Source organism: Nerophis lumbriciformis, linkage group LG37, assembly GCF_033978685.3.
Source record: "Nerophis lumbriciformis linkage group LG37, RoL_Nlum_v2.1, whole genome shotgun sequence".
Taxonomy (NCBI): domain Eukaryota; kingdom Metazoa; phylum Chordata; class Actinopteri; order Syngnathiformes; family Syngnathidae; genus Nerophis; species Nerophis lumbriciformis.
Genome location: NC_084584.2, coordinates 1,726,060 through 1,739,306, shown reverse-complemented (window position 1 = coordinate 1,739,306; position 13,247 = coordinate 1,726,060). Strand labels below are relative to the sequence as shown.

Below are 13,247 nucleotides of genomic sequence, written 5' to 3'. Positions count from 1 at the left end.
TCGACTATGAGTAGTCAAGGAGGCCGATAACCGATATTTGGTGGCGATACGGGAATCAAAAAGTGGATCAATTCTAGCTCAAATTATGTTTTTCAGATTATTAGTAGTCAAGGAGGTCAATAACCAATATTTGGCGCCGATATAGGAATCAAAAAGTGGATCAATTATAGCTCAAATTATGTTTTTTTCCCAGGGCTGATACTGATACCTATTTTTAGTAGTCAAGGAGGCCGATAACCTACATTTGGCGCCGATATGGCAATCAAAAAGTGTATCAATCAAAGATCAAACTTTTTTTGTCAGGGCTGATACTGATTATTAGTAGTCAAGGCGGCCGATAACCGATATTTGGTGCCGATACGGGAATCAAAAAGTGGATCAATTCTAGCTCAAATTATGTTTTTTCAGTGCAGATACTGATACCGATTATGAGTAGTCAAGGGGGTCAATAACCAATATTTGGCGCCGATATGGCAATCAAAAAGTGGATCAATCAAAGATCAAACGTTTTTTTTTGTCAGGGCCGATATCGACAATAAACTGATATTTTGCGGTGATATGGCAATCAAAAAGTGGATCAATTATAGATCAAACTATGTTCTTTTTCAGCTTTGATAAGATACCGATTATGAGTAGTCAAGGAGGCCAATAAACGATACATGTCTATGATCAAAAAGTGTATCAATCAAAGAGCAAACTTTTTTTTGTCAGGGCTGATACTGATTATTAGTAGTCAAGGCGGCCGATAACCGATATTTGGTGCCGATACGGGAATCAAAAAGTGGATCAATTCTAGCTCAAATTATGTTTTTTCAGTGCAGATACTGATACCGATTATGAGTAGTCAAGGGGGTCAATAACCAATATTTGGTGCCGATATGGCAATCAAAAACTGCATCAATTATAGATCAAACTTTATTTTTCAGGTGTGATACGATATCGACTATGAGTAGTCAAGGAGGCCGATAACCGATATTTGGTGGCGATACGGGAATCAAAAAGTGGATCAATTCTAGCTCAAATTATGTTTTTCAGATTATTAGTAGTCAAGGAGGTCAATAACCAATATTTGGCGCCGATACGGGAATCAAAAAGTGGATCAATTATAGCTCAAATTATGTTTTTTTTCCAGGGCTGATACTGATACCGATTTTTAGTAGTCAAGGAGGCCGATAACCTACATTTGGCGCCCATATGGCAATCAAAAAGTGGATCAATCAAAGATCAAACGTTTTTTTTTGTCAGGGCCGATATCGACTATAAACTGATATTTTGCGCCGATATGGGAATCAAAAAGTGGATCAATTACAGATCGAACTACTCTATTTTTAGGGGTTGATACTAATACTGATTATGAGTAGTCGAGGAGGCCGATAAACGATACTTGTCTATGATATGGCAATAAAAAGTGTATCAATCAAAGATCAAACTTTTTTTGTCAGGGCCAATATCGAATATAAACTGATATTTTGCGCCGATATGGGAATCAAAAAGTGTATCAATTATAGATCAAGCACTGTTATTTTTCAGGGCCAATACTGATACTGATTATTAGTAGTCAAGGAGGCCGATAACCTACATTTGGCGCCGATATGGCAATCAAAAAGTGTATCAATCAAAGATCAAACTTTTTTTGTCAGGGCTGATACTGATTATTAGTAGTCAAGGCGGCCGATAACCGATATTTGGTGCCGATACGGGAATCAAAAAGTGGATCAATTCTAGCTCAAATTATGTTTTTTCAGGGCAGATACTGATACCGATTATGAGTAGTCAAGGGGGTCAATAACCAATATTTGGTGCCGATATGGCAATCAAAAACTGCATCAATTATAGATCAAACTTTGTTATTTTTCAGGTGTGATACGATATCGACTATGAGTAGTCAAGGAGGCCGATAACCGATATTTGGTGGCGATACGGGAATCAAAAAGTGGATCAATTCTAGCTCAAATTATGTTTTTCAGATTATTAGTAGTCAAGGAGGTCAATAACCAATATTTGGCGCCGATATAGGAATCAAAAAGTGGATCAATTATAGCTCAAATTATGTTTTTTTCCCAGGGCTGATACTGATACCTATTTTTAGTAGTCAAGGAGGCCGATAACCTACATTTGGCGCCGATATGGCAATCAAAAAGTGTATCAATCAAAGATCAAACTTTTTTTGTCAGGGCTGATACTGATTATTAGTAGTCAAGGCGGCCGATAACCGATATTTGGTGCCGATACGGGAATCAAAAAGTGGATCAATTCTAGCTCAAATTATGTTTTTTCAGTGCAGATACTGATACCGATTATGAGTAGTCAAGGGGGTCAATAACCAATATTTGGCGCCGATATGGCAATCAAAAAGTGGATCAATCAAAGATCAAACGTTTTTTTTTGTCAGGGCCGATATCGACAATAAACTGATATTTTGCGGTGATATGGCAATCAAAAAGTGGATCAATTATAGATCAAACTATGTTCTTTTTCAGCTTTGATAAGATACCGATTATGAGTAGTCAAGGAGGCCAATAAACGATACATGTCTATGATCAAAAAGTGTATCAATCAAAGAGCAAACTTTTTTTTGTCAGGGCTGATACTGATTATTAGTAGTCAAGGCGGCCGATAACCGATATTTGGTGCCGATACGGGAATCAAAAAGTGGATCAATTCTAGCTCAAATTATGTTTTTTCAGTGCAGATACTGATACCGATTATGAGTAGTCAAGGGGGTCAATAACCAATATTTGGTGCCGATATGGCAATCAAAAACTGCATCAATTATAGATCAAACTTTATTTTTCAGGTGTGATACGATATCGACTATGAGTAGTCAAGGAGGCCGATAACCGATATTTGGTGGCGATACGGGAATCAAAAAGTGGATCAATTCTAGCTCAAATTATGTTTTTCAGATTATTAGTAGTCAAGGAGGTCAATAACCAATATTTGGCGCCGATACGGGAATCAAAAAGTGGATCAATTATAGCTCAAATTATGTTTTTTTTCCAGGGCTGATACTGATACCGATTTTTAGTAGTCAAGGAGGCCGATAACCTACATTTGGCGCCCATATGGCAATCAAAAAGTGGATCAATCAAAGATCAAACGTTTTTTTTTGTCAGGGCCGATATCGACTATAAACTGATATTTTGCGCCGATATGGGAATCAAAAAGTGGATCAATTACAGATCGAACTACTCTATTTTTAGGGGTTGATACTAATACTGATTATGAGTAGTCGAGGAGGCCGATAAACGATACTTGTCTATGATATGGCAATAAAAAGTGTATCAATCAAAGATCAAACTTTTTTTGTCAGGGCCAATATCGAATATAAACTGATATTTTGCGCCGATATGGGAATCAAAAAGTGTATCAATTATAGATCAAGCACTGTTATTTTTCAGGGCCAATACTGATACTGATTATTAGTAGTCAAGGACGGCGAAAGCTGATATTTGGAGCGATACGGAAATCAAAAAGTGGATGAATTTCAGATTGAACTATATGTTTTCAGGGCTGATACCAACACCGATTATTAGCAGTCAAGGAGGCCGATAACAGATATTTGGAGCAGATACGGGAATCGAAAAGTGTATAAATTTGAGATTGAATATGTCTTCAGGGCCGATACCGAAACCAATTATTATCAGTCAAGGAGGCCGATAACAGATATTTGGAGCAGATACGGGAATCGAAAATTGAATCAATCATAAATCAAACAATGTTTATTCAGGGCTGATACCAAATTTTTAGTAGTCAAGGAGGCCGATAACCGATATTCGGTGCCGATATAGGAATCAAAAAGTGGATCAATTATAGCTCAAATTATGTTGTTCTTTCAGGGCTGATACTGATACCGATTATGAGTAGTCAAGGGGGTCAATAACCAATATTTGGTGCCGATATGGCAATCAAAAACTGCATCAATTATAGATCAAACTTTGTTATTTTTCAGGTGTGATACGATATCGACTATGAGTAGTCAAGGAGGCCGATAACCGATATTTGGTGCCGATACGGGAATCAAAAAGTGGATCAATTCTAGCTCAAATTATGTTTTTCAGATTATTAGTAGTCAAGGAGGTCAATAACCAATATTTGGCGCCGATATAGGAATCAAAAAGTGGATCAATTATAGCTCAAATTATGTTTTTTTTCCAGGGCTGATACTGATACCGATTTTTAGTAGTCAAGGAGGCCGATAACCTACATTTGGCGCCCATATGGCAATCAAAAAGTGTATCAATCAAAGATCAAACTTTATTTGTCAGGGCCTATATCGATTATTAGTAGTCAAGGAGGTCAATAACTGATATTTTGCGCCGATATGGGAATCAAAAAGTGGATCAATTGCAGATTGAACTATGCTATTTTTAGGGGTTGATACTAATACCGATTATGTCGAGGAGGCCGATAAACGATATTTGTCTATGATATGGCAATCAAAAAGTGTATCAATCAAAGATCAAACTTTTTTTGTCAGGGCCGATATCGAATATAAACTGATATTTTGAATCAAAAAGTGGATCAATTATAGATCAAACAATGTTATTTTTCAGGGCCGATACTGATACTGATTATTAGTAGTCAAGGGAGGCGATAACAGATATTTGGAGCCGATACGGAAATCAAAAAGTGGATGAATTTCAGATTGAACGATATGTTTTCAGGGCTAATACCAACACCGATTATTAGCAGTCAAGGAGGCCGATAACAGATATTTGGAGCAGATACGGGAATCGAAAAGTGTATCAATTTCAGATTGAATATGTCTTCAGGGCCGATACCGAAACCAATTATTATCAGTCAAGGAGGCCGATAACAGATATTTGGAGCAGATATGGTAATCGAAAAGTGTATCAATTTGAGATTGAATATGTCTTCAGGGCCGATACCGAAACCAATTATTATCAGTCAAGGAGGCTGATAACAGATATTTGGAGCAGATACGGGAATCGAAAATTGAATCAATCATAAATCAAACAATGTTTATTCAGGGCTGATACCAATTTTTAGTAGTCAAGGAGGCCGATAACTGATATTTGGTGCCGATATAGGAATCAAAAAGTGGATCAATTATAGCTCGAATTATGTTTTTTTTACCAGGGCCGATACCAACACCGATTATTAGCAGTCGAGGAGGCCGATAACAGATATTTGGAGCAGATACGGGAATCGAATTGATATGGCAATCAAAAAGTGGATCAATTACAGATCGAACTATGTTATTTTTCGGCGTTGATACTCATACCGACTGAATAGTCGAGGAGGGTGATACGTGATATTTGGAGGTGATATTTTCAGTGAGAGTGATATCATGTGACTTTAAAATGTGCTCCAGTATGACATCATCACTGTTTTTAGACTAAATACTGATACCATATGTGTATGTATGGTATCTGCTGATGAGAAAATAAGGGTAGGACTATTATTCAGACACAGTGTGACTGTTCAAAAGGTGACCCACGTGAGCAGCACTGAGGCCCAGGTGCTGCTGGTAGAATCCCAGCCGGTTGTCCAGTCTCTCCACACTGAAGTTGAGGAGATACGGAGCTCTGGACACCATGGAGGCCACCTCCTCAGCAGGGAACTTCTTGGACCTCAGGTAGTGGACCCTGGCCCGCAGCTTGTCCAGGTCCTCCGTCAGGATGAAGGGGTTGAGCGAGACCACGTGGCCCAGGCGTGAGTCCTCCACGCCGGTCTCCTTGAGGAAGAGCAGCCTGGGGGCCACGTGGCTGTGGAAGTCCAGCCTGAGCAGCATGGAGCCCACGTGGGGTCTCTGCTGCAGCCTCCACAGGTGGACCCCTGCAGTGTGAGAGGCCAGGTGAGAGGAGCCAGATGGTGGCCACGCCCGACTGGACTTACCCAGCTGCACCAGCTTGGTCAGCGTCTCAGAGTGGTCCACGTAGTCCTGGAGGGAGGCGGAGGCGGGCGGGATGGCAGGCGGGAGCAGCATGGTGGCCGCCTCCTCCTCGCTGATCTCCTCCAAGGCCCTTGGGGCGCTCCAGGCGTCTAAGTCTAGAAGAAACACCTGTTTACTCACAAGTCAATCGCCTGTTTACTCACAAGTCAAACACCTGTTTACTCACAAGTCAAACACCTGTTTACTCAAAAGTCAAACACCTGTTTACTCACAAGTCAAACGCATGTTTACTCAAAAGTCAAACGCATGTTTACTCAAAAGTCAAACGCATGTTTACTCAAAAGTCAAACACATGTTTACTCACAGGTCAAACGCCTGTTTACTAACAAGTCAAACACCTCTTTACTCACAAGTCAAACATCTGTTTACTCACAAGTCAAACGCCTGTTTACTCACAAGTCAAACACCTGTTTACTCACAAGTCAAACACCTGTTTACTCACAAGTCAAACGCCTGTTTACTCACAAGTCAAACATCTGTTTACTCACAAGTCAAACGCCTGTTTACTCACAAGTCAAACACCTGTTTACTCACAAGTCAAACACCTGTTTACTCACAAGTCAAACGCCTGTTTACTCACAAGTCAAACGCCTGTTTACTCACAAGTCAAACGCCTGTTTACTCACAAGTCAAACACCTGTTTACTCACAAGTCAAACACCTGTTTACTCACAAGTCAAACGCCTGTTTACTCACAAGTCAAACGCCTGTTTACTCACAAGTGAAACGCATGTTTACTCACAAGTCAAACGCCTGTTTACTCACAAGTCAAACACCTCTTTACTCAAAAGTCAAACGCATGTTTACTCACAAGTCAAACACCTGTTTATTCACAAGTCAAACACCTGTTTACTCACAAGTCAAACACCTGTTTACTCAAAAGTCAAACACCTGTTTACTCAAAAGTCAAACGCATGTTTACTCAAAAGTCAAACGCATGTTTACTCAAAAGTCAAACGCATGTTTACTCAAAAGTCAAACGCATGTTTACTCACAAGTCAAACGCCTGTTTACTCAAAAGTCAAACGCATGTTTACTCAAAAGTCAAACGCCTGTTTACTCACAAGTCAAACATCTGTTTACTCACAAGTCAAACACCTGTTTACTCAAAAGTCAAACGCCTGTTTACTCACAAGTCAAACACCGTTTACTCACAAATCAAACGCATGTTTACTCAAAAGTCAAACACCTGTTTACTCACAAGTCAAACACCTGTTTACTCACAAGTCAAACACCTGTTTACTCAAAAGTCAAACACCTGTTTACTCACAAGTCAAACATCTGTTTACTCACAAGTCAAACGCCTGTTTACTCACAAGTCAAAAACCTGTTTACTCACAAGTCAAACACCTGTTTACTCAAAAGTCAAACACCTGTTTATTCAAAAGTCAAACGCATGTTTACTCACAAGTCAAACACCTGTTTACTCAAAAGTCAAACACCTGTTTACTCACAAGTCAAACATCTGTTTACTCACAAGTCAAACGCCTGTTTACTCACAAGTCAAAAACCTGTTTACTCACAAGTCAAACACCTGTTTACTCAAAAGTCAAACACCTGTTTATTCAAAAGTCAAACGCATGTTTACTCACAAGTCAAACGCCTGTTTACTCACAAGTCAAACGCCTGTTTACTCAAAAGTCAAACGCCTGTTTACTCACAAGTCAAACGCCTGTTTACTCACAAGTCAAACGCCTGTTTACTCACAAGTCAAACGCCTGTTTACTCACAAGTCAAACGCCTGTTTACTCACAAGTCAAACGCCTGTTTACTCACAAGTCAAACACCTGTTTACTCACAAGTCAAACGCCTGTTTACTCACAAGTCAAACACCTGTTTACTCACAAGTCAAACATCTGTTTACTCACAAGTCAAACGCCTGTTTACTCACAAGTCAAACACCTGTTTACTCACAAGTCAAACACCTGTTTACTCACAAGTCAAACGCCTGTTTACTCACAAGTTAAACGCATGTTTACTCACAAGTCAAACACCTGTTTACTCACAAGTCAAACACCTGTTTACTCACAAGTCAAACGCCTGTTTACTCAAAAGTCAAACGCATGTTTACTCAAAAGTCAAACGCATGTTTACTCAAAAGTCAAACACATGTTTACTCACAGGTCAAACGCCTGTTTACTAACAAGTCAAACACCTCTTTACTCACAAGTCAAACATCTGTTTACTCACAAGTCAAACGCCTGTTTACTCACAAGTCAAACACCTGTTTACTCACAAGTCAAACACCTGTTTACTCACAAGTCAAACGCCTGTTTACTCACAAGTCAAACGCCTGTTTACTCACAAGTCAAACGCCTGTTTACTCACAAGTCAAACACCTGTTTACTCACAAGTCAAACACCTGTTTACTCACAAGTCAAACGCCTGTTTACTCACAAGTCAAACGCCTGTTTACTCACAAGTGAAACGCATGTTTACTCACAAGTCAAACGCCTGTTTACTCACAAGTCAAACACCTCTTTACTCAAAAGTCAAACGCATGTTTACTCACAAGTCAAACACCTGTTTATTCACAAGTCAAACACCTGTTTACTCACAAGTCAAACACCTGTTTACTCAAAAGTCAAACACCTGTTTACTCAAAAGTCAAACGCATGTTTACTCAAAAGTCAAACGCATGTTTACTCAAAAGTCAAACGCATGTTTACTCAAAAGTCAAACGCATGTTTACTCACAAGTCAAACGCCTGTTTACTCAAAAGTCAAACGCATGTTTACTCAAAAGTCAAACGCCTGTTTACTCACAAGTCAAACATCTGTTTACTCACAAGTCAAACACCTGTTTACTCAAAAGTCAAACGCCTGTTTACTCACAAGTCAAACACCGTTTACTCACAAATCAAACGCATGTTTACTCAAAAGTCAAACACCTGTTTACTCACAAGTCAAACACCTGTTTACTCACAAGTCAAACACCTGTTTACTCAAAAGTCAAACACCTGTTTACTCACAAGTCAAACATCTGTTTACTCACAAGTCAAACGCCTGTTTACTCACAAGTCAAAAACCTGTTTACTCACAAGTCAAACACCTGTTTACTCAAAAGTCAAACACCTGTTTATTCAAAAGTCAAACGCATGTTTACTCACAAGTCAAACACCTGTTTACTCAAAAGTCAAACACCTGTTTACTCACAAGTCAAACATCTGTTTACTCACAAGTCAAACGCCTGTTTACTCACAAGTCAAAAACCTGTTTACTCACAAGTCAAACACCTGTTTACTCAAAAGTCAAACACCTGTTTATTCAAAAGTCAAACGCATGTTTACTCACAAGTCAAACGCCTGTTTACTCACAAGTCAAACGCCTGTTTACTCAAAAGTCAAACGCCTGTTTACTCACAAGTCAAACGCCTGTTTACTCACAAGTCAAACGCCTGTTTACTCACAAGTCAAACGCCTGTTTACTCACAAGTCAAACGCCTGTTTACTCACAAGTCAAACGCCTGTTTACTCACAAGTCAAACACCTGTTTACTCACAAGTCAAACGCCTGTTTACTCACAAGTCAAACACCTGTTTACTCACAAGTCAAACATCTGTTTACTCACAAGTCAAACGCCTGTTTACTCACAAGTCAAACACCTGTTTACTCACAAGTCAAACACCTGTTTACTCACAAGTCAAACGCCTGTTTACTCACAAGTTAAACGCATGTTTACTCACAAGTCAAACACCTGTTTACTCACAAGTCAAACGCCTGTTTACTCACAAGTCAAACGCCTGTTTACTCACAAGTCAAACGCCTGTTTACTCACAAGTCAAACGCCTGTTTACTCACAAGTCAAACACCTGTTTACTCACAAGTCAAACGCCTGTTTACTCACAAGTCAAACGCCTGTTTACTCACAAGTCAAACGCCTGTTTACTCACAAGTGAAACGCATGTTTACTCACAAGTCAAACGCCTGTTTACTCACAAGTCAAACACCTCTTTACTCAAAAGTCAAACACCTGTTTACTCAAAAGTCAAACGCATGTTTACTCAAAAGTCAAACGCATGTTTACTCAAAAGTCAAACGCATGTTTACTCAAAAGTCAAACGCATGTTTACTCACAAGTCAAACGCCTGTTTACTCAAAAGTCAAACGCATGTTTACTCAAAAGTCAAACGCCTGTTTACTCACAAGTCAAACATCTGTTTACTCACAAGTCAAACACCTGTTTACTCAAAAGTCAAACGCCTGTTTACTCACAAGTCAAACACCGTTTACTCACAAATCAAACGCATGTTTACTCAAAAGTCAAACACCTGTTTACTCACAAGTCAAACACCTGTTTACTCACAAGTCAAACACCTGTTTACTCAAAAGTCAAACACCTGTTTACTCACAAGTCAAACATCTGTTTACTCACAAGTCAAACGCCTGTTTACTCACAAGTCAAAAACCTGTTTACTCACAAGTCAAACACCTGTTTACTCAAAAGTCAAACACCTGTTTATTCAAAAGTCAAACGCATGTTTACTCACAAGTCAAACACCTGTTTACTCAAAAGTCAAACACCTGTTTACTCACAAGTCAAACATCTGTTTACTCACAAGTCAAACGCCTGTTTACTCACAAGTCAAACACCTGTTTACTCACAAGTCAAACACCTGTTTACTCAAAAGTCAAACACCTGTTTATTCAAAAGTCAAACGCCTGTTTACTCACAAGTCAAACGCCTGTTTACTCACAAGTCAAACGCCTGTTTACTCAAAAGTCAAACGCCTGTTTACTCACAAGTCAAACGCCTGTTTACTCACAAGTCAAACGCCTGTTTACTCACAAGTCAAACGCCTGTTTACTCACAAGTCAAACGCCTGTTTACTCACAAGTCAAACGCCTGTTTACTCACAAGTCAAACGCCTGTTTACTCACAAGTCAAACACCTGTTTACTCACAAGTCAAACATCTGTTTACTCACAAGTCAAACGCCTGTTTACTCACAAGTCAAACACCTGTTTACTCACAAGTCAAACACCTGTTTACTCACAAGTCAAACGCCTGTTTACTCACAAGTTAAACGCATGTTTACTCACAAGTCAAACACCTGTTTACTCACAAGTCAAACGCCTGTTTACTCACAAGTCAAACACCTGTTTACTCACAAGTCAAACACCTGTTTACTCACAAGTCAAAGATTGTCAAGTAGCATTCCACTGTGTGTGCAGTTGACACTCCACAACAACAGGTGGTGCTGTCACGCAGGTAGAATATTACTAGAAAATATTACTAGAAAATATTGGTTTTAATTGCAAAAAAAATGCTTATGTCCTGGGAATCATTTTGTAATTGAAGAACTTTTTTTTTAAACTTGTGAATCGGTTTTTTTTTGCTAATTATTTTTTGTAACTGCAGAATTATTATATTTTTTTACACGCAGTACATCTTTTGTAAAAAATAGTTTTACTTGCAAATCTTTTTTTTTTTAACTTGCTAATCGTTTTTTTATACATAGAGAAAATTGTTTTTATTCTTGCAAATCATTTTTTCACTTGCAGAACATTTTTACTTCAAATAGTTTTTTAATTGAATAGTTGTTTTTACTTGTTAATCATTTTTAATTGAAGAAAAATGTTTAATACTTGCGAATCATGTTTTATTTGCAGCAAATACTTTTTACTTGCAAATTAGTTTTTTTACCTGCAGAAAATATTTTTTTTACTTGCAAATCGTTTATTGAAAGTAAATATTTTTTTACTTGTGAATCTTTTTTTTTTCACATTGAGAAAATTGTTTTTATTCTTTCAAATTATTTGTTTACTTCCAGAAAATTGTTTTACTTGCAAGTCATTTTTTTTAATTGAAGTTTTTTTTACTTGCAAATCATCTTTTAACTGAAGAAAATTGTTTAATACTTTCAAATCGTTTTTTTACTTGCAGCAAATACCTTTTACCTGTTGCCTGCAGAATACTTGCAAACGTGTTTTTACTTGCATAAAATTGGTTTACTTGTGAATCATTTTTTGAATTGAATTTTTTTTTTACTTGCAAATAATTTTTTTAATTGAAGAAAATTGTTTTAGTACTTGCAAATCAGTTTTTTACTTGCTATTTTATACTTGCAACAAAATTTACTTGCAGAAAATTGATTTTTTTTTTAAATTGAATATAGTTTTTAAAATGCTTTTAAAAAACGCTAAAGGTTTTTTTTAATTTGGAAAAAATGTTTCTATAATTGCAAATAATTTTTTTAATTGAAGAAAATTGTTTTAGTACTTGCAAATCAGTTTTTTACTTGCTATTTTATACTTGCAACAAAATTTACTTGCAGAAAATTGTTTTTTTTTTATTGAATATAGTTTTTAAAATGCTTTTAAAAATCGCTAAAGGTTTTTTTTAATTTAGAAAAATGTTTCTATAATTGCAAATCATTTTTTTAATTGAAGAAAATAGTTTTAGTACTTGCAAATCAGTTTTTTACTTGCAACAAAATTTACTTGCAGAAAATCTTTTTTTTTAAATGAATATCGTTTTTAAAATGCTTTTAAAAAAACGCTAAGTTTTTTTAATTTAGGAAAATTGTTTCCATAATTGCAAATCATTTTTTTATTTGAATAAAATAGTTTTAGTACTTGCAAATCAGTTTTTTACTTGCTATTTTATACTTGCAACAAAATTTACTTGCAGAAATTTTTTATTTTTTTTTAATTGAATATAGTTTTTAAAATGCTTTTAAAAAACGCTAAAGGTTTTTTTAATTTAGAAAAATTGTTTCTATAATTGCAAATCATTTTTTTAATTGAAAATAGTTTTAGTACTTGCAAATCACTTTTTTACTTGCGACAAAATTTACTTGCAGAAAATCTTTTTTTTAAATGAATATCGTTTTTTAAATGCTTTTAAAAAAACACTAAGTTTTTTTAATTTAGGAAATTTGTTTCCATAATTGCAAATCAATTTTTTATTTGAATAAAATAGTTTTAGTACTTGCAAATCAGTTTTTTACTTGCTATTTTATACTTGCAACGAAATTTACTTGCAGAAAATTGTTTTTTTTTACATGCAAATAATTTTTTTTAATTGAATATTGTTTTTAAAATGCTTTTAAAAAAACGCTAAAGGTTTTTTTTAATTTAGAAAAATAGTTTCTATAATTGCAAATAATTCTTTTAATTGAAGAAAATAGTTTTAGTACTTGCAAATCAGTTTTTTACTTGCGACAAAATTTACTTGCAGAAAATCTGTTTTTTTAATGAATATCGTTTTTAAAATGCTTTTAAAAAAACGCTAAAGGTTTGTTTTTTTTAATTTAGGAAAATTGTTTCCATAATTGCAAATCATTTTTTTATTTGAATAAAATAGTTTTAGTACTTGCAAATCAGTT

The 13,247-nt window shown here is 36.4% G+C and overlaps 1 protein-coding gene across 5 annotated transcripts in view; it reads right to left on the bottom strand.

Annotated features, from left to right (window-relative positions):
- mterf3 (mitochondrial transcription termination factor 3) overlaps positions 1-13,247 on the bottom strand; it is a 35,790-nt gene that overhangs the window by 7,821 nt on the left and 14,722 nt on the right. For all 5 annotated transcript variants that reach the window (XM_072912562.1, XM_072912559.1, XM_061931055.2 and 2 more), the window contains 2 exons: positions 5,863-6,015; positions 5,465-5,802 (listed from right to left, as the gene is read on the bottom strand). In XM_072912562.1, coding sequence (XP_072768663.1) covers positions 5,465-5,802; positions 5,863-5,953 — 429 coding nt within the window. In that variant the 5' untranslated portion in view covers positions 5,954-6,015. The remainder of the gene's footprint in view (positions 1-5,464; positions 5,803-5,862; positions 6,016-13,247) is intronic.